The sequence below is a fragment of the Varanus komodoensis genome, unplaced genomic scaffold (assembly GCF_004798865.1).
Source record: "Varanus komodoensis strain SLA01 unplaced genomic scaffold, ASM479886v1 scaffold26, whole genome shotgun sequence".
In the NCBI taxonomy this organism is placed as follows: Eukaryota; Metazoa; Chordata; class Lepidosauria; order Squamata; family Varanidae; genus Varanus; species Varanus komodoensis.
The window spans coordinates 10,467,534-10,495,514 of NW_025335684.1; the positions used below are offsets into that span (position 1 = coordinate 10,467,534).

The window sequence follows — 27,981 nt, forward strand, 5'->3', positions numbered from 1 at the left end:
TGAAGTTCTGCAATTCCTCAGAGTCACATCTGCCCAAGTGGCAAAGATTCCATTCAACTACTGGTAGCATCTTTAAGTCCTTTCGCTCCAAGGACTTCTATCAAGATGAAAATAAGCTTCCATTGATTGCTTTTTAAAATGTCATTCAGCTGTGATCAGCCCAGTGATTAGAGGAGGATTTTGGAAGGCATAAAAACACACAAATTGATCCCTGAAATGATGAACCCACTGGAAATTACCTTCAGTATAGTTTATGATAAAACACCTGAAGTCATTAACATGGTTTAAAAAGGTACTTAAAGTTTTCAGATTGCCAGAAAAATAAACTTCCAGAAATTTGCAGACATAATAAAATTTATTTAAATTTTTCATGCATTACGGTAGCTACAAGTGTAGTCATATGAAACTGAAGGACAATAAACTTTGCTTCGTCCATACAATGTAGCCTTACATGAAATGGATGCGAGTTCCACAGATACAAAGAAACAAAAAAGAAAAGGGCCAGATGTTTTCAAATTTAGAATGGTGTGACGTGAGACTGTCACAGGACTGTAGACTTTGCGGGGCAAAGGGCACATTACGCGCTCGAACATACAATTGCAAAGGATTCAATTGGAGAAGCATTTTAAACAATCTCTTAAATCAGCCTTCTCTACCAACCCAGTAAGAAAATTGCTCTGGAGTATCGTCACAGCTCCCTTTCGACTGTCTCCCTCCTTTCCATAGCAACAACACACCTCTCACACTTTAGCCTACAAGCCAAGCGTGTGTTGGCGGCCTTGTCCTTGCTCTGCCAACCTAAAGTCCCGTTATTCACTTCTGATTTCCTCTAGCTTAAATAGCTCTGATATGCAGCAATCTATAACCTGTGCTTGATTCTATGCTCAATTTTAATGCGCAAACCTTTATGATTAAAGAGAAGTACTTGTCAAGGGGCCAACCTCTTGCTGCTGGCGGTGGGCACTGGCCACTGGCCACTCGCCCGCAGCCTATTTGGCTCCATTCAAATTTCTCTGTCTCTCAACCCCCGCCCACCTGCAAAATTTACCAGTCTTCCGAGTTAGACAGAACGAACTGAGGACGTTTGTTTTTAATCATAAACTGATACTTGAGCTCAGTTTTCAGACTGATCGTTGCGTACCAGTGTTATTGCCAGAGTTGTCATGTAACAGTCCTACTAATTTTATAGGCTAGTGTTTTCTGCCAGGAAGAATTGATGATGTACTCCAAGACACAGTAGGAAGATCCAGATTGCCCCGTGCCTAAACAATTATATTAAGTTGATTTTGCATATATATATTATTTATATATATATATACACGCGCGCGCACACAAAGTCAACATAATTGTTTAGGCATACATATATAAAATGATGCAACACTAATTAAATAGTACCATACTTGCATGAACATATTTAAGATCTTTTTTTTTTTTAAACCACCAGAAGGAAAGGGCAAAAGAAAGTTTCTTTAGTACAAATTTTGTCAATTGTCTAATTGCTTCATTTAAAACTTGGTCGGGGAGTTGGCAAAGGGAAGAGTTTGGTTTTAGAAAACCCTAAGTAATTGAATATTCAGATTACTTGGCAAGTTAAAAGCTAATGCAACAGATGTTATATCTGGATAAAAACATTATTCAAAAGCAATTAAGATACCAAAAAAGATTTCAAATTGAATAGTTTATTAACATGGTAATTGTCTTTGTAACATGTGCACGCACACTCGCTCGCACACTCCGAATGATCTGCCTTGAAAAATGTTTCAATATGCTGGGGGAAGGGGGAATTAAACAGAAATCCTATAGATTTTTCATAATTCTAGGCAATTGTGTCCACATCACTTACAAAGCTATTGCCAAATCTTTCCAAGGAAGCAGAATTTAGGAGGAGGGGAAAAAAACTTGGGGAGAAATTCAACAGTGGCATAGCAGAGCTCTCAATATGAGAAAGCTGACAGAATGTGGACCTTTGCTGTGGAATTTCATCTTTGCAAAATATAGGGAGGTTATCAAGGGGAAGAAAATAAGAAGGCGATGTGAAGTAGGCTTTTGCAGAGTCCTTTTTTTTTTAATCCTCACAGTATTTGTGCAGGCTTATCAAAAACAAGGCTTAGTCCTTCTCTGGAACCAACTTCAGAACTTTTCCAATTGCAATGGTCTTACCTATGTGAGAGAAAGAAACAGCCATTAGGAAAGAAGGTCACAGTCCCCTTAGGAGTTTGCTGATGCAAACATCAAAGAACTACGTTTTCATAGTGTGTTATTCTCATGCTTTCATTCTTGTATGTTTTAGGAATGTCACACTTGCTTTTATGACTGTAAAACCAAGGGCGTTTGCCACATCTAATAAACAAGCTCAACTTCGTTCCAGGTCCTTGTTTTTGTGGAGTGTTTTAATGCTCTTGTGGACTGCTTCCTTAACACACTGGGGAACACCATAAGACTTGTCGGTTTTTGTATTAGAGGGTCTGCTGTGCTCGAACCAGCGATGTGAGGAGGGAATTTTCCCACAAAATTTTCTCGTACTTAATTGTTCCTGCAAAAAAATGTGTCCATTTCACAAGTTCATTAATAAATATAAATGTTAGCTAACTGCAAATACAGTATTAGGCAAGCTTGACAGTTTCAAAGTTGTTTCAGGTAATTATATTTAGCAATTATGTGGGAGAGTAACACGATTACAGTGAATATCTTATATGTGCCAGAGTGAAAGAGAACTAAGAGTGACAGTGAATCAAAGAGTGTTCCAGCAAGCTCAGTGGAACAAGAGCTGAAAATAAACTTTTACAAGAATTCCAAGTGTCTACTACACAATTTAACATTTAAATCTTATTCACTGTGCTTTAACTTTTCCCCATTCAAGTATTTTCAGTCAAATATGAAGATGTGTTGGGACAGTCATTTTGTCCCCTGAACAGAACATGACCAACAGTTCTCTCTAGGGGAGGGGTGGACAACCTGCAGCCCCCTGGAGGGTCTGACCTGTGGCACTCATCAGCTCTAGCTAGTAGGGCTAGTGGGGAATGATCACAGGAGGCATGGCCTCTGCAGACTTTGACCTACAAGCGGCCCACCCCTGCCTCCGGGGAACTTACAAGGGCATGCAGATTTCTTTCCGACAAACTACCCTAATTTGCATTTAAAAAATTCTTACTCAGTTTTTTTCAGGAACTAGAGCTGCAGCTGATTTGCTCTCTACAATTTCTCCTGTAGCAATAATGATGTTTGTGGAATGCTTTCTAAACATTCCATGAATTCCAGTGGTACCTGACAGCTGACATGTGGTGGTATGGAGGATCAGACACATCAGTCTGAAACTGTGTATTTGATGACTCTGAGAAGCAAAATCAGCACATCTAATATGCTAAAGCACTGAAATTTAGGCTGGCATTCAACTATAAAGGAAAAGCAAATACCAAACTAGAAAACATTGCAACTGCCCCATGTCTGGGAACCTTTCAGCTTCCTGGTTCACTTCAGACATCCTTCCAGACACGGATGGGCATCTGCGGGAGATCTGGGGCCATTTTCACAGTGGTGAAGTAGGCAGGGGCCAGATGTGGGGAGGGGGGCTGGCAGGGAAGAAGCCACGGGGCCAGTAAGGCTCCCCTCACCATTTAGCACAAACCACCCAACCCGGGATCACATGAAAACTGCAGCTCAGCGGGCAGTCCTGCGCAACCGGAGACGAGGATGGAATGCTGACTTACAGCTCCACGTGGCCTTCACAGCCACTGCACACTTACAAGACCCAGAACACCGTTCCCTTTAAGCCTATACAAGACTTAAGTCACACTGTGCTTTAGAACATCCAGCAGCCGACCCTTGCCCAGTGCTTAGGGCTGCTTTCGGAAGGAGGGGCGAAGCCAGATGTGTAGGATGTGTCCACCCCCAACTGCTGGAGGTGCCAACACACCCGCATTTTATAGTTTAAAGCAAACAGCCTGCTGACTCCCAGTGCGTATCAGCAGCAGGGTGGAGAGGCAAAGAAGCCCGATTTTATGGAGAGTCGCCTTCAACTGGCTCAGGGCCCAAGAGTGCATCCTCACTGCAGCAGAGAGTTTGGTTTATCATGTGGCAATTACAGCAGCTGTGTGATAATCAAGGGCCCCTTCCAAAGCTCCCTTTGCAAAAGAGCCCCTTCCCTGAACGAGGAAGGTAATGTCAGAAGCCCTGGCTGACGTGGGAGAAGATTGAAGCAGTTTTCTCCTGGAACCTGATGACTGGCATGGGAAGGTGTTCCATTGTGGGCCCCTCTTCCTTCACCTGGGGCTTCTGACACAAACTTTGTGGCACTGAAAGTCACTGCGAGGAGAACTGGGGAAGTGGGGTCCAGTGGTCTACAGAAATGACGGTGCTCCCCACGGAGAGCAGGTGTGGCCCTGTCCCTCCTCCTCAAGCGAATGCCCTCCAGTGGGAGAAAGCCTGAGAGGACCCTTTTGGCATCTTTTTCAGAGCAAACCGAAATGGTGCAACAGAGGCCCAGCTCAACTCCTCCACAGCAATTCAGAAGACCAAGTATTAAATGAAGGGAATTTGTGCAATGTCGACTGGACGAGGTCTGTGTCCTCATACCATGGTTTTGCATCCTCATATTCTAATATTCGGTTTGATGAAGAGTTTGGGGGAACTTGGAAAATTTCTTACTATTTTGTGATATTGTGGTAAGTCTCTAATAAAAGTATTGCCTGCTGATTTTTAATTTTTCAAAGTTTAGTCCTCATGGACTAAAACAGCATCCTCCATTTTCTGAGTGGCAACACTTTGTCCCTTCCCTCTGAACAAAAGCCTGGCTCTCTTGCATTTAAGAGTCATTGGATAACCTGTCAAGAGATGGTGAGCAAGCAGCTAGTTCTCAGGAGCCTTCTAATTCCACAGTTCTGTAAAGGGTTTGCAATGAGTCTTTCTTGGGGGACTTGATGCAAGAATAAATACACGCATTTGGAATGCAATATGCAAGAGGCAATCTCTCAAATGCACTTACCCTCATCTCTTAAGGTGAAACGACCCATTTGAGGGAAGTCTTTGAATGTCTCAAGGCAGATGGTTCCTGCCGTCCTTAAACGAGCAATGCAAACTTGATCTTGTTTGACAAAACGGGGCCGTGTTTTGCTTTTCTCTCCTGATTTTTTGTCTACCAGACAAATTAAGGCCTTCAGAAAGAAGAGAATAATGATAAAATACTGTTTGGGTGACCAATACCTTCCCTAACAGAATACCTTTGAGCCTTTAATGATGAGAAGGAAGAATTTGCCTTGTGTTAAAGAAGAAAAGCTGAAAGTGCTGATATTTGTTTTTTGATTCACTCAAATAAGCAACCTAACTAAAATACAGGAATGAGAAATTCACTTTTCATTCACAAGTCGTTTTAGCCTGTGTTTTGTTCCACTCATACAAAGCTTTCAGTATTCTAGCTGATAAAATACTTTTTCATAATTTCAGGAGCAAATTAATGCAACTGGATATTCAAGTCAAGAAGAAACTTTAATATTAAATCACCTTGACTCAATAGGCAATTCCAGAAACACTAAATCTATGCACCTGTTTGCATGCTGCCATCAATTTAGTGACAAACTATCAATTAGCTAATGATTTGCAAGGCTGGGCTTTGCATGGGAGCCATCCCTGTAAAAGAATTCTAAGTTCTCCATTTGCAAGCTATTAGTATAACATCTGAACTTAGATACTTTGGGTTATTTGCAAGGTAAACAACCCAGTATGTCCAGAGCTCACTGCAGGTTGCTCTTTAGAAGTAGAACTGATACGTGTGAATCTCTCCCACTAGGACACACCGTCCCATGGATTGTTTAAATCATGCTTTGTTGTTCCATGTGAACTGTGTCTTTGAGTTATTAACAAAGATAGTTAAGCTCCGAGCAAACCATGGATTAACTGTAGCTTGTTTAACCCACCGATTTCCCAGGTTCACGCATCACGTGAGCAACCTACAAAGAAGCTCACTGTAGGCTGCGGTTGGACAGCGGAATCAGAAGGTGCACGGGAGGCAATGCACTTGTTTTAAGCTCATGTGCAATAACCAATTGACAGTTTATGTATGAACCCATTTATGTATGACATGTCTAACAGTCCTGGTGATTCTATGACACAACACCAAGCAACACACTAGCAAAAGGGGCCACCTGTCCAGTCAGAGGGTGCTGCAACTGGACAGTCCCTTGTTCCCAGGAGTACACAGAATGACAAGCCAGGTTCCTAATACTCACTGTGATCTCAACTTCTTCAATACAGGTGTGAATATGCAGCACCGCATTGTAGCCGGGGCAGATGATAGATTTGTGCTCAATTATCACTATCTGCAATCAATAAGAATGTAATAAGAGTGTATTCATTGCAAGGAAAGCCATTAGCAATTTCCTTTCTTCTTCCTGAAAGAAGGAAGTTCTTCAGTACAAACATGCCAGTGTGGAATGAGGGCTGGCGTGGCAGTCGGAGCGCTGTGCTGGGGATCCAGGTTCTAGTTCCCCCCAGCCATGAAGTTCGTTGGGTGAGTGTGGGCCAACCAGACTCTCTGCCCCACCTACCTCCTCACAGGGTTGCTGCTGTGAGGACAAAATGGAACTATGTCAGTCACCTTGGGTCCTCACAGAAGGAAAACTGGTGGGATATAAATGTAATGGTAATCATTTCTTGCAAGGCAGGCTATGAAGGCGATGCAACAACAATAAAACGGATTGATTAACTGATCTGTAAGAAATGGGACCTTCCTAAATAAGGCAATGGTTTCAAATTTGGTATTGGCCAGAGCAAGACTTTATTTGACCCAATATGGAACGGAGGACACAGTTTCCTGGCCAAGGTTTAATTGTTATCAAAACCTTAAGGTGTGCATCTCTGAACTAAGTCGCATCAGCTGAAAGGTATAAACCAACTCAATATCAGTGTCATCTTTGAATATCCATTGCCTCTGTGACAAGCATACCTGAGCGTCAAAAGTGCGTCCTGAATGACACAGATTATTAAGATCGCAGAGGATAAACCCTGGGAGGATCTCCTCCTCTTCGATTCCTTTCAGCCGGATCTTCAGATTTTCACCTGGAGCGACGGATTCCGTTTCAACATCATCAGAGAGGATCCCAAGGACTTCCACATTGTGCTTAAAAATAAGAGGAGGATTTTCTAAGAGATGGAATGTTCACTCACTGTGTGTGCTGAACAAAACCTGACATTCATATATCCACAACAATGGCTGTCATAAAAGGCACTCTGTATACTGAAGTCTTCCAGTTCAGCTCTCTCATCTTGGAACATTTGGATATATGGTAAGGCAGCTACATTTCCATCTTTCAGTGGTGTTCATTTATTAAAATTTCAAAAAAAGAATTCAGTGTCATACAACTGTGGATGTAAGCATGTTTCCTGCACTGTGCAGCCAATCCCCTTAAGAAAAAGTTTGCTGGATCTACAAGGAATCATATGTTTTACGTTTTGTTTTTATAACAGCATTTTCTTTTTTGCTCTATGATTCCATGTTTCATAATTTAAGAATCCTGCTATCAAATTTAAGCATTTCCTTTCGAGAAACCACAAGCTATCAAGACGTATGCAAATTATCACACAAACTTTCTTCAGAAGACATTGTTTGCTCAACAATCAGGATGTTACTGAAAAGTCCTACTGATGGACTTAGTTACCAAATTAATCTATTAAATCAGAAGCAGAACTACTCTCAGCTTTTCTCCCATACATTCATTTATTGATTTTGTCCTTTGAGAAGTGAGTATAGAAGTAGAGGAAAACACTCTAATTGCTGCTCAACACATACAGTATGTATATTTTGAATAGTAAAGAAAGAAGAAAGAGTCCCTTATTCAGTCTTTGAAGACTGCTACCTGGAAATGATGTTAAGGAGCAAAAACTTAAAAAGCTGGTTATTTATGCCTTCTGTTACTTGACCACATCTACTAAAAACTAAAATTAACACTAAAATTAACACAAAACCCAGATAGGGTTGTGAAACAAGGTAACTTGTTTGTGGGTAAAACTTCAGAGACACTTTGTTTTGATAGGGAAGCTTTAGAGTATTTTGATCCCTTTTTAAACTAAAGAAACATGCAACACAGATCAAATTGGGTTTTAAAAGTTTTGTTTTGTTATGACACATGCAGAGTTTAGCATAACAAGGTATGGATTTTAAACAGTTAAGTGACAACCGAGCCTTGATTTTCTGGAACATTTTTAGGAGGGGAAGTGATTGTGGAATTTTCTGCTTTAAGACAAGAGGAATTCAGAGGTTTTGATGACTCATTCTGTGCCCTCTGTAAACAGCCCCTTTAAAGTGGAAACTCTGAAGTATATCAAATTATCCAACACATATTTTGGAGCCGAAATTCAATAAGCATACAAAATAAAGGTTAGAACTCGAGGAGCTCAAGAACTAGCCAACCCAGGTACCAAGATAGCATGTTCCTTTTTAAACCCTCCAGGGGCCACACAAGCTCAGCTCCGCATATTGTGTATCACAGGCACAAGCCATGGCCTGCGCTCCACGTTTCCTCCTCTTTTTCTTTCACAGGTTCAAGCTCACGGTTTAAGCTTTGAGGGCCAGTGCAGGCATCACTTGCCCGGCTCAGTGTGGTGCTTGTCTAGAGCAGCCCCACATCTATGGAGCGTTCATAAAAAGGCTCGCTGTGCTGCAGGCACCCAGAAAGGAGTGGCTGCTTGGAGCTGCGGTGAGGCCAAGTCCCAGGGCTAGCTCGTTTCCAGATGGCGGAGGAAGCGCTGAGGGGCCTGAAGCACTGGGTGAGGCGCAGGGATGCACTGAAACGGGGGGTGCAGTGCCAAAGGGAAGATACAGACTGTGGGAGCAGGCGCACAGTCGGGAAGAGATGGCACCAAGGGGGCAGGAATAAAGAGCCAGGAATGGGGGCTGCAGGCACCCTGCAAGCTATCCGGTGGCGAAAGCTGCTGGGCAAGGCATTTTAGCAGGCTGGCAGAGGTGTGCGTTAAGCGGCCAAGTCCAAACCAAGTCAGCCTTCAGCAAAGTGCCCCCGCATACACAAGACAGCTCCTTCACCTTCCACACCATTCAAGTTCCTGTTCTCCCTATGTCACAATCGAAGCTTGAGTTTTGGTTAGTATTACCGGAGCCAGAGAGTGCTACTGAACTTGTGAAATGCTTGTGGGTTTCCTTTGGGCATCTGTCTGGCCACTGGGAGAGCAGAATGTCAGACAGATGGTGGCTGGTGCAATCCAGCACGGCTTATGGGCTCCAGAAACCAGAATCCATCTCCTTACTGAACACCGGTGGGATCAAGCTGTGGAACCCAGGGACCTCAAACATGAAAGGGCAGGCTGGGTCTCAAAAGCTGTCATTACGTTCCTAGAGAAGAAGCAATCCAGGCGCAAGGTGTTGGGGGAGGGGGAAGGTAAGGCTGCCCCTCTCAAGGGACTGGTGTTCAACAGGCAATGGGGTAGCTTCTCTGCCCCCAAAAACACCCGTTTACTTTCTCTCATTAAATCAATGGTCATCCAGTCTTTTGGGAAGAAGAAAAATCTAAGACTCTGGATGTAGGGACAGAATTGCCTGGAAGTGAAACCTGCCTGCCCCCGCTGTACTGGGACCGATCCCCCACCCCAGTCACGACTGGCACCTTGTTAGCTGCTCGTAAATGGCAGCAACACCAGTCTCAAGAGCTCTTCCAACTAAGAGCAGGCCAATCATGTGCATCCTTCTTAGTCCCTAGGCATTCTAAGCCTAGCTGGGAGTAGAAAGCCTCGTAGGGGAATGCCCATTTCTACCCCAAGCATCATTTCGTAGGCTTAACCCTAGGAAGGCAAGCTTCGTAAGAGGAAAGTGGGCCATACCTTGTTTGGCATCATCACAAGCTGCTGTCCTTTGCAGATAGAGCCTGATTCCAGCTTTCCCAGAACCACCGTACCCATATCCTTCAGATGGGAAAGAAAAACATACACAGGTGAAAAGGCATCCTGTTATATAGGCTGCCATATTTTGCATGAGTCTGTGTGGCCATGCCAAATTATTCCAGATCAAAACAGGAAGCAACTTTGGTCTGAGATATATGCATTCTACCCCAAAGTGCGGGACTGGAACAGGGAGACACAGGTTTCAGTCTCCATTCAGCTGTGAAGCTCATGGGATGACTTTGGGCCACTCACTGACTCTCAGCCTACCTACCTCCCAGGACTGTTGTGAGGATAAAATAGAGAGGGGGAAGATCACGGATGCCATCTTGGGATCTTTGGAGGAAAGGGTGGGATAAAAAGAAAGCAACATGTGCCCCTATTCAAAACGTTGTGTAAACAGCCCCTCAACACCATCATCAATGCACATGTCGGGTGGCCAGGCGGGCATTCAAAGAGGAATGCTTGTGGGCAGGCTGGCTGGACCTCCGCCGTGAAGCTCCCCACCTTACCAACACGGGCCAAATGCAACCATTTTTCAGAAGCACTGGGGCCTACATGGCAAGCTCAGCCACTGGCCTATCTGTAGGCTAGGCTTCTATTTTTAAATTCTGTTGGGCAATCTGGGACTGGCATTTCACAATGCCGCATTTCAGCTGGCGCTGGCGGCGGGCAAAGTGGGCCTCTTTTTGGCTCGGCACTTTGGGACAGGGCAAGGGGACAGGGCAAGGTACAGGTGCGGACTACAGCTGAGCCAGCAGCAGAAATCACTGGGTGGAGTTTGAGTTTTAGACTAACAAGCGGCAAGTCCACTGTGATGAGGGTACCGAAATGAAAGGATTCCATCTGTCCTTCAAGGAAGGCTCCTTTGGGGAAACAGGTGTGATCCTCTGGATCTAACCAAAGGTGCAACAAACCCTGAGCAGAGATACTGCCAGATCTCAGGGCACTTTGCCAAGGCTAGGCTTGTTTCTCTTCCATTCAAATGATTTTATCTAATTCTCTATCACATTCAAAGGAAGAGGAATTTGACTGTATCAAGTTGCAGGAATTTTCCTGCATCTCAGTTTTTTGACTTTTACAAAAATATGCCTAGTGCTGTGAAGCTACATCTAAGGAATCTGTGCACCAGTTTGTATTCCGTCTAAAATTTGTTAATAGTGTTTAATTCCTGTTATCTCTTATTGTTCACTCCTCCAGAATCTCATAGATGTTGAACAACATATGATTATTTTAATGGCAGCAGACATGAGCCACATAACCTTAAGTGGAAGACTGACACAGTGGACCAGTAACTTGTTTTCAAGCAGCTATTTCTTTGTGTACCTTATATTTATCAACAATTGGCAGCCTGATTGGTCCATCAACTGATCTGTTGAAGTTTGGCAAGTTATCCAGATATGGAATAAAAGGTAGTCCGCTGAAAGAGAGAAGGAAAAAAAAAAAACCAGAACAAAACAGTGCCATCAAGGTCTACAGTACATCACTGCTCGTTTCAGATGAGACATTCTTCTGTAATAACAGGGGATGCGTTTAACATCCTTCAAGAGACGATGACACCTGCATCAAGTTTGTAATGATCTGTATTCCTTCCCACTTTTAAAGCCAAGGAAAAGCAGGAGGACGGCATTCAGCAGTGCCATTGTGCTAGCGTGGAATTTTGACTCTTCCCAGAAGCCCATAAGTGATGGAAACAGCCGACACCTGGATTCTGTTGTGCTTTCACCCATTGGAACTTAACTACCCTGGGGGGGGGGGGTGTTCATGCCACTTACTCGTCTAGCACTTACACAACCACTAGCAGAACACACATCCGCTAAAGGAACAATGCTTCCTTTTGTACCTTTCCTGCTAGTGTTGTGTTGGATCCAGCCCTGAATTCCACTGAGGCAAATGCTCTTTTCTTATCACCAGTTATCCTGATTTTCCCAAGCATGGTACAAAAATTTAAAACACAGTCCTTGCCTCTGTGCATATACACTAATAGGCACAACAGAAAGAGACATGAGCCCAGTGGAAAATTATGCTTCAACAATGCCAATTACTAGTGGAACTTAACATTAACACAGAAAGGGCCCTGCAACCTAATGAGGTTTGTAGCAGAAAAGACTTACACAAGGTGTAACTGCAGCAGTCACTCACTTGGGGTGCCATCAGTAAAGGGATGCTTTTTTTAACAGCATCTTTCCCGCTCCGATGTCTTGGGCAGCCCTTAACACCCTCAACATTGTGCCTGGTGCTGGATGATGTCCACTCCCCACCCTACGCTTCCTCTGCAGGCCACTGGCCTTCCTCCCCTGAGTCTGCTCTCCCCCACTGCCCCACAACTGGGCCAGGTTGCACACATAAGCGATGTAAAGTTTTCCTTCTCCTTTAGTGATCAAAACTGAGGTGAAAGATGCTAGGGGAGGCATTAACGGAGAGCCACCAGGGGGCTTCTTCTGCATGTTTAAGGCAGCACCAGAACATTCTTCAAGCATGCTTTTGATGGTTAGTGACTGCTGCTTCTGCACTGAAGTGTGAGACAGTGTTAACATGCCCTGCTCTGCCCTGTAACGGGTGGCTATTTTAACAACCATGTAAATTATCATTTTACCAGGGTTTATATTTTATGTTGCGCCTTTGAAATTTCCTGAGCTGCTTTGGATCCAGTTCTCTAAAGACATGCAGGACTCGGGTTCAATAAAATAAGCTACGTACATATACCAGGGACAGAAGTCCGACTGCTCCTTGAGGTTTGCTCCAGTCAGTCCCGAACAGGGCATGAAATGAATATCCTTTTTTGGATTGAAGCCCACTTTCTTCAAGAATGGCACCAGTTTCTCTTTACATTCTTCATACCTGAGAAGGTTCACCAAACAGAAGAAAAATTGGCCTCTGGACCCTCATGTTAAAGATGCTGAGGCAGACCAAGCATTGTACAACACCTGACAAGATCAGTTTGTCCGTGTGTTTCAATGGAATTCTTGGTGGAGAGAAGTCAGGTTGAATCATGTTCAAATGGCTATTTCAGTGCCTTCCAAAGTGGCAGGGCTGCATGAAAAGATTTACCGGTGTTCAGAAATGGAGCCATTTCTGCACCGATAATCATGGCACTGACATATCTCAGAAACCAGGCTATACAGAACATCGTTCTTGAATATCCAGGTTCAGAGAAAGGGAAGAGGGGTGGGGGGGGGGGGGGCATTGTGTAGGCCTCTGTGCACCCGGCCTGCATCAGAATGCCCATGGGTGGTTTGAGTGTCCTTCTTCCCAATGCACAAGCTTTCTATATGCAGGGAGATACCGAATCACTGTGTAGATCTAAAAATCTCTTTGTTCAGTTTCTGAGCAAGGGGATGAGGCACAGAAAAGCAAAACAGAAACTGGAAACATGTATTTTTCATCAATGCCACAGCTTTCAGCCTTGCCACCTGAAGGCCATTTGCTTGGTAAAGTTTCTTTTCCATTTTTGAAGACAAAATGCAAAAGCTGGTTTGGAAAATACTGGCAACCTGCTTTGCTACCATTTGCACAGGAAAACCCAGAAGCATTTCAAGGAATTTGGGACACTGCTAGGTGGATTTCTTCGTTTAGTTTCACTGGGATACAATCAGTACAGGTGCTCACCCAGACAAGGACCAAAGGAGAACTTCAACAGGGGTTTGGCCATTCTACGTACAGGCAGCGACATGGAGGGAAACCAGTTCTGCACTTCTGCAGACTACATCTTGGTCAATCCACTGGCAGTGTGTAAGCAAAGGGGCACCCATACTCCAATGCCAAGATTAAATTTTCCATATGGCTGGAGACACTTGACCGACGACATCCGATCTCCAGACATTACAATAATGAAGTGAGACTGAACTCATTCTTAATGCAAAAGATGAATTCACTAAAACCAGAACCTTCGCTTTCAGTACGAGTAACAGTGCCAACGGCGCAGATGTACTAACCGTTCAGTGCTCCAGTTCACAGTTGGATCATCCATTTTATTAATAAGAACTATTAAATGCTTTACACCTGCTGTTTTTGCTAACATGGCATGCTCCCTCGTTTGCCCGCCTTTCTCAAAGCCAGTTTCAAATTCTCCTTTTCTTGCAGAGATAACCTAGACAGAGGCGAAGGCAAGTCAGTGTTTCAAGCAGGAGGTTATTCCTTGTTCTTCTCAGTTAACGGCTCCCAGAGCGTGCTAAGTCCGTGGCCCTTGTAACCCGGCCTGCGAGATGAACGGCTCCGTTTCCATAAGCCTAGGCTACCAGGTTATGGACACAGATGTAACTATTGGGTAATAGCCATTTCCTGAACATGTACACATAAAGTAAAAGATGAGTCTGTTCAAACTGGGTACAGTATTAGCTATAAGCACAAAGGTACAACCTTTTCAGCTAGCAAGGCAAATTCCATTTTGGAGAAGTTCTTGGGGGATGCACTGCAGAGGCAGCAGGGCCAAAGGGGAAGGGGCCAAAACTACCAGTGCCTATTAGCTTAAAGCGCTTGCTGTCAGTAATTCAGGGTGCAATCCTATGCATGTTTAGACCAAAAGAAGTGCTATAACCCCCAGGATCCTGGGAGTTGTAGGATTTTTCATGTTTAAATGCACATAGGATTGCCCCTTAATGCCCTTGGGCCTCTTTTGAAGGCTTTAAACATTTAAGAATGAGTAGAAAGGGGCACAAAAGCCAGGAGACCACCAAATGACTGGAGGTTGGGGAAAAGGCCAAGAGCTAGGGAAGTGGATGGACCCTCAGGGAAACCAGACTGGACCCCGACAAGGGCTGCATTTGTCTTCCTGGCCTGAGGTTCTGCACCCCACACTATACAGTGGATCATCAGGTAACACTTTTGCCAAGAACTCCGTTAAACAGAAGAGCAACTGAGTGGCCTCTTACCAACACAGCTAGATCAGCTTGAGAAGCACCGCCAATCATATTTGGAACAAAGCTTTTATGACCCGGAGCATCTAAAATTGTGAAGTGTTTCTTCTCTGTTTCAAAATAAGCGCGTCCCACCTCCACAGTTTTACCTTTGTCCCGTTCTTCCTGGTTTGTGTCTAAGGCCCAGGAAAGGTACCTACAACACACACACACAAACACACACAAATATAAAGCAAGGCGGTATTAGTTTTGAGGACTGAATAATTCTGGTGAGTCCATATACAAATACCTCTAAAATCAGGTAGGGACTTCTTAAGACAGGTCTGCACAGTGGCCAAATGTACCTTGTTCAGTCCTTTGTTCAACAGGAAGCAGCACTCTGTCGAGACAGTGCCATGCCTTGCACCCTGTGATGCAACCCTAAGGAAGAGGGACGTAACTGCGAGCCTCAGCTTGATCCCCCGATCACTTACTATCCACCACATCAGACCTGAAGGTCCTCCATGCACTGAAGCTCCAGAAGCAAGCAGCACTCTTCTGGACACACAGCTCCTAAGAACGCATGATGCGGGACTGGACTGAGGCTTCCGAAAGGAAGCCCGTATTGGTCATATGGCACCATCGGACTTTACAAAGGGGCCTGGTCCCCGTCCCTCCTTTGAAGGTGCTCCCCAGCACCAGCTTCTGCTGTTTGAGCCCCTTAATCGCCATCTATTCCTTGCTTCAAAGCAGCACTAACTCTCCTCCTCTCTGACCTTTCCCCCAGTGCCAGCTGTGCTGCTTGACACTGGGTCTCCTTGGACAAACGGGGAGGCATTCTGGCTCCCTCGCTGCCACTGCCTCCGCCCACCCCACTGACTGTCCTCCCCCTTCACAGCCCCCAGCCTCAGGGGGGCGTTCACCGTTCGGCCCAGTGTGCCAGAAAGCCTTCCTGTTTGCACAATGCAGTGCCAGCTCCAGGTCTTCTGGAACGCTTGGCAAGATACCTTCCACGGGCTCCCTCCCTCCTCTCCGCCACCAGCTGCTCCTGCTCCTCTCCCTCATCTCAGTGGCCACCGGCTTGCCTCATGGGCCACACCAGTCCTCCCCACTAGCACCACCATGGTGTGGGGCACAGTGAGAGGCAGCTGAAGCAGCAGACCGCGGTGACCAAGAGAAGGCGCAACTCCAGGGGGGGTCTTGTTAGCGAGTCCCTGGAGGGTTATGGATCCACTGCAGCTGCCCAGCCATGCCTATTCTGGGTGAGGATCAGGGCCAACAGAATCACAGATCAACATCTGGGGACCCAAGGTGAGCAACCGCTGCATGAAGGCTTGGATGGTGACCCTCAGTGCCACCCAATCTTCGACGGAAGGCTCAGAAGTAGCAGGTGCACTAAGGGCACTCAGGCCTCTATGAAGGAACGAAATTCTGCAAAGACCCTCCTCAGCCGTCCGAAGGAAGCCAGCAGCGCTTGGGGAGAGTCTGGGTCCTGGTTCAGCAATCCCCCGATGCGGCAACACCCGCCTGGCTCGACCCCAGGCCCCGAGACCCTGGCAGTCATCCGTTCTGGCGAACTGCGGTCACGGCTGTCATGGGCAGTGTGGGTAAGGGGTGCGATGCAGCACTTCGAACGGGAGCCAGCCACCCAGGGCCAGATCTGATCCCTCCAACAGAGAGGGTCAATGAGAACCGAAACGATCCACAGGGCTCAAGCCACTCTCCTCTTAACACATAAGGGTCATACCAGGTTTCTCTGTTTTTTTCTTTAGCTTCTCTTTCGTATTTTTCCAGTGTTCGTTTATCAACCATGCCTGTTAAATACCTGGAAATAGATGTAAACATTTGTTACCATGAAGAAAAGTGATTTAGGAGGATTGTGGGTTTTGTTTGCTTTTGGAGGGGAACAAAGAGGCAAATACAAACAGCTCCATCTATTGATGTCTATCAATGATATATTGCTATATGTAAAACAGCTACTCTGAAGAAAGCAGTTACCTTTCCAGTGTAATGCCTTCCAGATATTTTGATGACAGCTCCATCACACTAACCATTCGTCACGTTGAATGGGGATAATGGGAATTGTACTCCAAACCATTTGGGGAGCACAAGGTTGGGCACAAAGTAGATTTCAGACAGATTATAATTTCACTTCAAGAAATGGTGTTTTGTACGGTGGACAGGAGGTGCTGACGGTGAGGAAGCATCATTTCTTAAACAAGTCTACACATTTACAAAATGCTCTTCCACAAAATGAAGAAAAATGGCAGCAAAACACTACAGGGAATCAGCAACCCTAATCATGAAGACACACAAGGGAAGATTCAGACAAAGACTTTAGTAAAGTTTAGGACAAAATCCTATGCACATTCAACAGAACAACCTGCAATTCCAAGCAACAGGCTGGGAAATGCAGGACTTTTTTCTGTCTAAACCTGCACAGGACTGAGTTCTAAAGCAACCAAGCATTTTATAGGCAGAAAGAGTGACCAGTTTGAAAGAATCACCATTAATAGTTGGTGGGTGGGGGAGTGGCTTACATTATTTGTCCTCCAATTGTTGATTTTCCAGCATCTAATGAAAAGATTTAGAGAAGACAGGTATTAATAAATCAGAACTTCAAATTAGCTTTTTATGAGCAAAGCAAAGACTCAACATTAAGCACTGGGTTTGCTTATCAGGATGCATCCTGGATACTCAGGATGTCTCAGCAAGGCTGTTGCTGTGGAATGAGTATTTTTTCCATAAAAAGACGAGAGGAATCCCAATGCTATAAATTTTCATGGATCCTTTTTTCATAAAATGGAACAATGGGCCAAAATCCCCCCACATTTTAGCGTGTGTGTGACATTTTTCTGTGCTCCCTTGGCACTAGAACAACCAATGACTAAACCATTCTTGTTTGCATAAAGTTTCACCTGAAAAGAGACTCTTGGCTTGACGCTTCCAAACAACGCCGTAATCTCAGCAGGTGGATGCCGCCTCCTCACAAGGCAGTAAATGCAAATCCAGCTAGAAAGACCAATAGTCTCACCTGGTGTGAGGCAGCTTCCTATGATCCAAATGCCAAAACTGGCATGAGCCAGGTTTTCTCCCTTCACATGTTCAAGGCCACAGACCGTTTCTTTGCAAAAGTTCTCATTTCAACAAATTATATCCAATAAATTCAATCACCACCAAATGAATCTCTGAGTATGCACAGAGTGCTCTGTCGAACCCGATTTAGCAACTATTTCCGGGAAGCTTCCTTTTGAGTATGTCTGGGCCCCATCCCTCTGGGAGGGCCCTTTTGGAAGCAATCAGGCCTTTTCTCCCTATGCCATCCCTTTAGCTGGCTAGCCCTCCTCTCCCAGTGCCATGCCGTGGGGTCAAGAGTCGTACCAGCTTCGTCTGGCTCTGAGAATTCCTCTTTAGCCCCCCTCCCAACATCTGTACATCTTGGCTATTCCCGGAGTTTACCTTGCCAGCTGGAGAGAGTGGCCCTGAGACAAGCTTCTCCACTCCTTCCATCTCAGGGTCTGAAGCCCCAAATTCCCAGGCCCCTCCGTCTCCTACTCCTCATTCTCTGACTCAAAGACCAGACTGGTGTGACCTGGGAGTGCTTGCCAGGAACAACTGTCTGCCCCATTCCCAACACAACCAGCCAAAGCTTACTGGGCGACCTTGGGTTAGTCACTCTCAGCCTATCCTATATGTCCTTGCGAGGCAGGGGATGAAGGAGGGGCATGCCACATACATTCTCTTGAGTTCCTCAGAGGAGGAGCAGGATAATAAACAATGAGGACTATAATTTATGTTAGCCAAGTTAATGGATTTGAGCATCTCTTTAAACTTTTGCTAATCTGCACATGTGGCCCAAATCATCCAGACTGCACAAAGAGCAGAAAGCATAGCCTCCAGAGTTGTACTCGGAAACATTCAAGAGGATTCCCTTCAGGGCAGAGTAGTTAGCCTGCCATGGTATATCCCCCTGTCCTGTGGCCTTTTGCAACTTACCTACATGCCCAATGAATACGACGTTAACATGCTCTTTTTTGGGTGCACCTGGGGGTGCGACCATGGATTTGGGTTTTGGCAACTCCTCCTCTTCCTCCATCATTTCCTGGGTACCCTCCTCAATAGGTCCTGCATCTCCCGAAGGCCCGCTTGTTAGTTCAGGTTCAATGGCTTCTTCTTTGTGGTCCCATGATTCTTCAGGGGACATTTCTGTTTCTCCGTTTTCTACTGGAAGTTAAGAAAGGTTTATTGGCTCTCTCCTAAGAAAAAGGGTTAGCATACTTCAGAGCCCAGCGGGTTGTCTCTCAGCACTTAAATATACTTCTAGCAAGTTCCAGGTTCTTTTCGCCATTGTTCTGTTGGTTGATGCTTTTGTTTTTCAACGCAAGCTGCAATACGTAAGGACTACCATACTACTTTGATGCAGTGAAGCAGTTTGCAGGCCTGGCGGTATTGGAATGCTTGCTCTCTTGCTTTCAAAAACTCCCCCGCCCTCATGTTTGTGTGTTTATGGATTTGATTTAAAACTTTTGTATACCATCCACAACCAAATGGTCTCACGAAGGTCTCACAATAAAACAAAGTGGAGCACAAGCATCCATTCTATACAATAAAACCCACTTAAACCATTCCGTGCACTTAGGTTAGAACTACCTGTGAAAACTGCCCCCAACTATCTGGTAGTCTGAGGTGCGAGTTATGCTTTTAGCAGGTATTTTTAGGACAGGGGTGGGCCAGCTTAGGTTTATGGGACAGACTTGTACATTTTGAATCCCAAGGTCCAACCACAGGGCAAGAGAGGAGTTCGAACGGATACATGTGATTCTTGGTGGTGCCTAATTTTTCACTTTGTTCAAGTGAAGTGCAAAGGACCAAGAAAGGGCCATTCTGTGAATGAAGCTCCTTCTGGTCATGGAGCTAAAATCTTTGTTCTTAGTGTCAAAAATAAGGCCGCAGTTCTTTCAAGCAAAAATCCACTCCTTGTCCCAACTCCCCCAAAAGCATTCTTTCTTTCAGTAGCCAAACATGGAAAAAAAGCCTTTCATTGTTGTTAATGCTGAATGAATGGGAATCAGAAACAATTCTGATCTGCTGCATATCACCCCGACATCTACCAGGGCATCCAAAACTATTTTCTTCTTATTCCTGTTATGAAACAATTGCAAGAAGCAGTAACCCTTTATGGTCCAACTAAAATTTTTCAAATCCATGAGCAAGGCTGCTGCACATTGTTCTGAAGCCATAAAATGGAAGGGAACCAGTTAGGAAGCTCTTCCATTGAGCAAGCCAAGCACTGTCAAAACGCATTTCTATCCGTATTACATAATCTCTTACCAACTGGTTCGGAGATGTCCATACTGACAGCAGCATTCAGCCCTAGACAAACAGAACCAAGTATGTTAAACGAGTAATACTATCCTCCAGTTACTACATGCCTTTAAAGCTTATGATGATTTTGCAGAGGTTTAACAAGTTTTCTAAGCACCCCCACCCCATTTTTCCACAAAAAACACACAATTACCTTCACAAGATGATGGATGTTCCTCTAGTGAAGATTCTGCAGATGCCCCTTAGAGAGAGAAAAGATTCGAAGTTGAAGTAAGTCCCAGGATACAACTCCACTGCATGTTCAAGAAGCAGAATACCTCATACATCTTAATAATCGTATAATTGTTGTTCTTCATTGCTTGCCTCTCTGTATTCCTTGTATTCCTAAATATTGCAAATAGTAATTGTGTGCATAAGGATTCACAAGTTTTTGGAAGACTTGCCTAGACGTGCATTTTGCCTGGTATACGCTTTTGGTATATGCTGGACTGTTTACATATGCAATGCTGAGCTAGGCTTGTGCACTTCCCCTCTTTTTTCCTCCAATGCAGCTGTTGGGACATGAGAATAATACACTTGTAAACAAACTCCATGTTACAACTAAACTCAGGAACTCTGGTTATTCAATACTTTTTACTAAGCCAGGAACATATGCCATGATTTGATCCCCGGTTAATAAGCCACAGTTTAAATTAAACAGAGTTCTGAATTCAAACATGATGTGGAACTGTAAGTTAACCAAAGCAGAAGTGAAAGCTTCTGCGCTCTTCAAGAATGCACTACCAGAGGGGGTGTGTGAAGCTCTAAGGCTCACCGCTCATGCACGCAATGCTAAAACATGGTTTAGTGGCACATGCTAAAAGTCTTTTCTTTGTAGGCTAATTTGCTGCTTTCAAAAAGTAGCAATAAAAACCTATTGCGTTTACCCCTACAAAGTGAACCGGAGGTTGCAATTCTAGAAGCCCAGTCTGCATCAGTATAAAAATTTCTGGAAATGAGCGTGGGCCATGAGTGTGGTGCTTTGATGCACTGAGCCAGAAGAGACTTGAAGAGGAGAGAGCAGGCACTTTGCTTCCTAAACTCTTAAATTGCTATTGTACCAAACAGCAAACTGAGGTGTTTTTGGGGCCCCGAAATTTCATTTAAAGCCTTTACATTTACCAGAATTAACAATTCTGCACTATCTGAGGCTGGCAAGGTGGGGCACAATTCAAAACACTCATGTCTGTTGAATTAAGGGTCCAAACAGAAATTAAAAAATAAGAAATCTCACAAGAGGTTTGCAATGAACAAAAGGCACAGATCCAGCAATTCCAAGCACACTTGCCCCAAAGAAAAACACTGGTTAAGAATGGCATACCTTTACAGACTTTTAGAAACCCCAACCTGTCTTTCAACATTGAGCCACAATGAGATGTGTTTGCATGCCTTGTCTCAGCAGGCGGCAATGTTTTGGATGGCTGGGCTACAGTGGACCAGTGGATCTGGTAAAGTAAATTTACAGTGTGCTCACACTTTTACAGGAATCAGATTCTGAGCTGCGTTACTCTAGTTCTGCTAGCACTGCAGGCTTCTGACAGAACAGAGCAGGCCACGTGGGCAGAAAGCCAATATCCCAGGCATGCAGGAAGGGGTGAATACAGGTCAGGTGCAGCACTGGGGGAAGATAAAAAAGCAACAGGAGAAACACCCTCTTTGGCAACCTAATTAAAAATGCCAGAGGGTGCAGCGGTTGTGCAGGATGAAGCTGGCTGGTCCTCCAAACATCTGGTCCACCTTTTCCAACACAGTGCCTTCGGTATGTTGGACTACAACTCCCATCATTCTCCCTTCAAAACAACTGGGGTCACAGAGTACAACTAATTCCAGTTTAGGGTCTCATTTCTAAGACTAGGAAAAAAGAGCCACAAATGTACCAGGAAAAGGTCTTCACTGCTAGTAATACAGACAACCAAATGAACCCTTGCTCAGAACTAACAAACCTCAGAGTAACAGATGCTGGAAACAGACAGGAGGAACCATCATCTAATTGCATTTTTCTGTAGATCAAGTGCCACGCAGCTAGCGTTCCATTTTCCAGCACTTGAACTAGAATGACTTTTGGTCTGACCTAGCATGCAACGTTTTCAGAGCCTCTACTCTTTCTAAGACCACTCAGAAGAACGATGAGAATTCAAGGACTCCTTCCTGCAACAGTCACTGAATTATTTTCCTCTGGATGTCTCTGATCTTAAGTGTACTCTGTATTCCTGTTGAGCTTTTCCCATAGCCAGTGGCTCTCTGGGGTAAGAGAGGCTGTGCATAATTGTCTTTTCTGCTGCCTCTCAATTCCAGCTCATGAAGAATTCTTACTGCTTAAGGGAGCAATATTAAGTTACATTGTGTATTTGTGACCCAAGCTCATGAAGTTACCTAGCAAGTCCTGTAGCATTTAACTCTGCTCAATCCAAGAACTTTATTCCTGTCGACACCAAACGTAAGGTGAATATTAATAAAGAACTGCTGAGCAGAGAGTAGGCTGCAAAAGGCCAACCTGCCTACCCAAGGGGGCTCTGCTGTTCACTCTACTCTTTCAAGACTTGCCTTTTAACAGTTAGTAGTCTAGACCATCATTCCACAGTTCATGCAGGTATGCCCACGCTTTGCAAATCGATATTTTACCAGTGACAACTGTTGCTGGATATTTAAATACATTGCAGCTGACCCTGTTTGTGCACAAGCACCAGCCGCTGGTTTATTAATTATCCAATGGGTGCTGGGGGCTGCACAGAAGTGAGCACAGCACTGCAAATATCTGGTTTAGAAAACAATTTGAGAGCCTGGACTGTGTTCTAGGCTGGATGTGTGGCAGAAATAGGGAATGCGCAGGAGACAGCACGCTCGCTCCTGCACGATTCCAAGAACCCCAGTGCTGCTAATATGTGAACTGGGTTCATATGTCCTGTTCCTCCTTTATTTCCCAAAACAGCAATTAATGCCCAGTCAGCTTCTCCCAGAAACATTTTGTTCCACATGGAATTTTAAAAACGTCCTTCTGTTCCCATTGAAATATCAGATACTATCTGGCCTTCTCAATATGTGCACATCAGTCATTTTCCAGGTAAAGTATTAATGTGCTTTAGTGCTTCATGGAATGGTTCCCTCTTTGTATTCATTGCATTTCTATACCAACCAACAGCTAAAACTCTTTTGGCAGTTTCAAGAATTATGTTCCTGATGGAGGTTATCCAACTTCCTGATATAAGAAGTGCTTCAAAGCTGCATTTCAGCTTCCAAAGCAATTTATGGTTATGTATTTAATGCATTTCCTAGCTGCCTTAGGCAGTTTACAATATATAAAAAAATTAAGTATCACAAATTGTACAAGCAACACAAAGTGAAAGCATTATAAAACAAGCAGGTGACAATAAAATTTCAAGTACCTGATAGCAGCCAATGTGGCAAAGAGAAAGTTTTTTAAATCTCTCTGAAAGTGCTAATCTTCTGATTGTAATGGAAATTCGTATGGCAGGAGCTGCCACTGAGAAGGCCCTCTTCTATCTTCACAGGCCACCATTCTTGCAGGTCTCAGTGGCTGGCCAGTGAGTAGGTAGTCCTTCATATTACTGAGATGCACCCCATTTAGGGCTCGTGAGGACAGAGCCAGCACCAGATGGGTGCAGTAAAGAGTGGGAGCGAGTGCCGCAGCTGAGTTGCGCTCTTTCTGTTATACCAACTAGTATCAGCTACAATGAGTTGTATATAATTTGAAAAAATTATGAAAATCTGACAGGTGCAGAACAGTTCATGCTACATGCAATGCAAAGTCCTAGCCACTCAAAGAAGTGGGTATCCAGAATCTGCTCCAGGTTTTCAGAATTTGGCACCATCAGGGCTCCTCCTGCTTGCCCAGCATTAGAACAGCAGCCCTGGTAGTTGCAGGATTTGTCACACACGCAACTGCAGCTGCCAGGGGCCCTGGGGAAAGAGCTACTTAAGAACTGGTTCTTCCCTCCAGAAGCTGCCCTAGCAACTCCCATTTCTTCACTTCAGAGGCTCTCTCTGTGGTTGGTTCCTGCTCCTGGACCCTGTTCCTACTCCTTGGTTCCTGCTACTTCATGCTGACTTCTGACTCAGGTTTGGATACTCCCTTGTTTCCTGGACTGTGTTTCAACAGACTCCTGGTTTGACTTTGGCCTGTCTGATTCTGAAATTTGGACTTGTGACTTGGACTGGTAATTGAATTCTGGCTTTGACCACCTCACCTTGTTTCCTGGGTCCTGGTTTATTATCGGTACCCAGCTGGCAATGTCCTGGACCCTTACACAGGTTAAAATTCAAAGTCATCTTCAAAGGCAGTTCCAGATATCGTTAATTACGGAAGTCCAGCTTGGATGTTACTCAGATATGCCTCACTCAGGCTCAACCTGCTTCCCCTAATATTTCATGTCATGTAGCGCCAGTCACACTTTTTGGCACGAACTATGACTGAGTCGGTGTCATCCTTAATTAGATGTTCTACACATTCTACATGGGTTATCATGATGGGAACAAGCCCAGGCTAGCCCTGCTAGATGTGCTTTGCTAGCACCCTCTTTTTGTTTGTTTACCACACCTAAGAGAAGGCAAGAATAATACCCACTATACTCCCATGTTCTCCATAGGAAAATTACTGGGAATTTAAAGTATTTCCTCTTTTTAACAGTTCTGAACATTTAGGGTAGTAGTAATAGGATCCCTTTTTGGCCCCAGGACACTAGAAGACTCGGTCGAGGACATAATCCCTCAGCTCCAGCCAATGGGTAGCAAACCTGTTCTCCCAAGCTGCATCAATTCAATAATCAATGTTATGGCTTCTTAAAATCGGCAGCAGTGAGTGGCATGTAGAGTAAAAAAAAATTAGTTATCAACATGTTCTTCTGTTGTAAGTTGCCCCAAGCCATCAGTGATGGATGGGTTAGAGAAGCTTTAAATAATAAATAAATAAATAAATAAATAAATGCATGCTGGGACAGGTCAGCTCAAGCTGGATGCAAGAAACTGGTTCACAGTTGCATGCAAGTTAGGGAGGGAATAAAAGAAGAATCAGATACAGAAAGTGCGAACTTCAGTAGACAAAGAATGAATCCAACTGAACTGTTGAAGGACTAGCTCATCTGAAGCACAAACAGAGGGCTCGGCTTGCTACAAGTATGGGCTTCTGAGGAACTGTTTTGCAACACCTTGGACTCTTCTGCTCTGGACCCAAATGCAATAAACATGCAACATGAACAATGAGGGAAGTTTCCTCCCTTACTCTTATAGGTCCCCCTCTTCAAGAGAATTAGTTTTTTTTTATGATTTACAAATGAAGGTACTGTCTCACTGTTTGATATCTATTAATACAAGCCAAAGCAAATAGGCAAGAAAGTGAAATTTAGGACTCCAGCAAAGCTGCTGCTGCTGTTAGCAGCTGGGTAATTCCACGTGTGTTCTCCCACCTCATTTTGATTGCTCTTTGTAGATTCCTTGACAAAACACTCTGGCACAGAAAAAACTAAATTTATCTTTCTTTTCTATAGTTTTGCTCTGAGAGTAGTCCTTCAGAGAACCAGTGCCTTGAGGTAAGATGGCAATCAAGGTGAGGAATTTGTCAGAAGATCAATACACCTATCAAATGAATTAGCAGATGTTGCAATCTCCTGCAGCTTCTGTAAAAGCTATCAAATAAACTAGCTAATACTGGCTGGGTGGTAACAAACTAGTTTAGGCACAACCAAGTAACTAAGCATATCCAGTAGGTTTTGAGATTTTCCTTAAAGCGCAGGTGCACAATCCTGACGTGTGTGTTTTCAGAGGTGGATTGCTATGTGGCATGGGAGACAGCTGTACACATAATGCAAAAAGACTGAAGTCTGTTTGGTCGTGCAAAATTAGCTGCATGGTTCTTTGGATCCAAGCCAATACATACACATGTCAAACCTGCTATTCTTACACACTTAGTGCAGATTTTTTAAAAGGGAAGTAAGAGAACAAGAAAGTTACATCACCAAAGAGATTAAGGACTTATTTAAGCTTCTAAAAAGTGTATTCAGTGTCTGGAGAACACCACATGTGGCTTAGCTTAAGCATAGCCCTGTCTTGTTAGGGCTAAGTGTTCCAAGTTCTTCCAAGTGGATTTCGGACATGCTTTAGCAGTAGGAAAAAGTGTAAAAGGGATTTGAACATGATGACTTAGACTTTGACTTTGAATGATTCAGAGCTGACAAAGAATTTTACATGCTCGGTCATGGGAAAGCACCAGATTTTGTAATCACTATCCTCACAAATGTTCATAGACAATTAAACTTTCCAGAGAAGCACCTGAGGGTGCTTCTTGGAAAGTTACCAAAGGACCTAATTTATGGAGCACAACATAATTGTTTGGATCATGCGGAAGCCATGAAGAGTGGGGTGGGGGCAGGAGGTTTTCGTTGGTATATGGGTCGGAAGATCCTTTCCTCGAGTTGGTGTCTTCCTTCCTGCCCCAGAGAGGCTTTTTCTAGTTTGTGGGCTATGAAAGCATTTAGGGAAAAGAAGCATGGGTGGGATAGAATCTGGCGCTGTGCCACCAGTCTGATTTCTCTCTCGCTTTACGGAGACTGACTTGATTGCAATGCAAGAGCCCACTGCCATGACACAGACATACATAGATGCTTGCATGGGACACTCCTCAGATCCCGGACCACTGGCCATGTTGGCCCAGTGCAATGACAGGCGTAGTCCAAAACAGCTGGAGGGCACCAGGCTGCCTAGCTGCCTTCTCCCCTTTGAGCTTGCCCATGCATTCAGCTCTTCCTCACAGGCCCTATTCCTGGCCTCGCCACTGCTAGTAGCACGTGAAGGCGGCACCCCTTCAGAATTCTCTTCCCAGTGAGGATTCCCAGGTATCAAGAGTGTTAGGTCTTTCTGGCTCCAGATGAAAGCCTAGTTATTTTCCCAAGCCTTTAAAAATAATTTTATTTCTTTTCAGTGCAGAACCTTTTTGCATTTTTATTGTATATTTTTTTAAAAACAGTGAGTTTGCCTTTTTGATATGTAATTTAGTTATTGTGAGGAACTCAAAGCAGGTTACATAATCATACTCTGCTCTATTTTATCCTCAACAACAACAACCCAGGCAAGACTGAGAGTCTGTGACTGATCCAAAGTCACCCATTGAGCTCCACAGTCAAGCAGGAACTAGAACTTGGAACCCCCAAGTCCCCAGTCCAGCATTCTAACTGCCACTCCACACTGGCTCAGTTTTTATGCATTGTAAGCCACTTTTCAGCATAAATCCCTGTGGGAAAGCAAGATATAAAGTTTACCATTGCATTGGTAAAAGTGCCCAAACTGCTCCCTCCAAAAATTCCCACAGAAAATATGCTCAGCCACCCCTGTATTGGTGACTGTTGTATGACTTCCTCTGACTCTGAGACTGCAGCACAGACTCAAAGCTATAGGACATTTCCATTCTTTTTAGAAGGGAAATTCTGACCCAGGCACTGGGCAACGCCCCAGCAGGATAGTGAAGAACCATGCATGGGGTGGCCCCAGGCAAGAAGAAAGAGTCAGCCCCCTGGGGGATTGGGCTGAATGCTTTAGTGAACTGTGGAACAGCTGACTAATTCCCTTGTCCCATCCTGTCTCCCCCCCCACCCCGTCTCTGACCATAAGTGCACCCTATTGTTACATACTTTGCGAACACTACAAGAATTGAAAAACAGGTTATAAATATTCCTTATAAATGGCTAACACACCTGGGGAGGGACATAACTTGAGCCAGTGTGGCGTAGTGGTTAAGAGCATGGGACTGGGACTCAGAGGATCTGGGTTCTAGTCCCTGCTCAGCCATGGAGCCAACTGGGTGACTTTGGGCCAGTCACAGACTCTCAGCCTAACCTACCTCACAGGGTTGTTGTTGTGGGGAAAAGATGGAGGAGGAGAGATGATGTAAGCTGCC

The 27,981-nt window shown here is 44.5% G+C and overlaps 1 protein-coding gene across 2 annotated transcripts in view; it reads right to left on the bottom strand.

Moving 5' to 3' along the window:
- Positions 1-336: 336 nt before the first annotated feature.
- Positions 337-27,981, bottom strand: part of GSPT1 (G1 to S phase transition 1) — a 36,599-nt gene continuing 8,954 nt past the window's right edge. The window contains exons 2-15 of one of the 2 annotated variants that reach the window (XM_044433250.1): positions 20,233-20,280; positions 20,046-20,087; positions 18,711-18,935; positions 17,255-17,288; positions 16,462-16,539; positions 14,751-14,931; positions 13,815-13,969; positions 12,580-12,720; positions 11,206-11,299; positions 9,823-9,903; positions 6,938-7,111; positions 6,222-6,311; positions 4,982-5,150; positions 337-2,160 (exon numbers count right to left, since the gene is read on the bottom strand). In XM_044433250.1, coding sequence (XP_044289185.1) covers positions 2,108-2,160; positions 4,982-5,150; positions 6,222-6,311; positions 6,938-7,111; positions 9,823-9,903; positions 11,206-11,299; positions 12,580-12,720; positions 13,815-13,969; positions 14,751-14,931; positions 16,462-16,539; positions 17,255-17,288; positions 18,711-18,935; positions 20,046-20,087; positions 20,233-20,280 — 1,565 coding nt within the window. In that variant the 3' untranslated portion in view covers positions 337-2,107. Of the gene's footprint in view, positions 2,161-4,981; positions 5,151-6,221; positions 6,312-6,937; positions 7,112-9,822; positions 9,904-11,205; positions 11,300-12,579; positions 12,721-13,814; positions 13,970-14,750; positions 14,932-16,461; positions 16,540-17,254; positions 17,289-18,710; positions 18,939-20,045; positions 20,088-20,232; positions 20,281-27,981 lie in introns of both variants that reach the window. The other variant, XM_044433249.1, reaches the window with a different exon arrangement.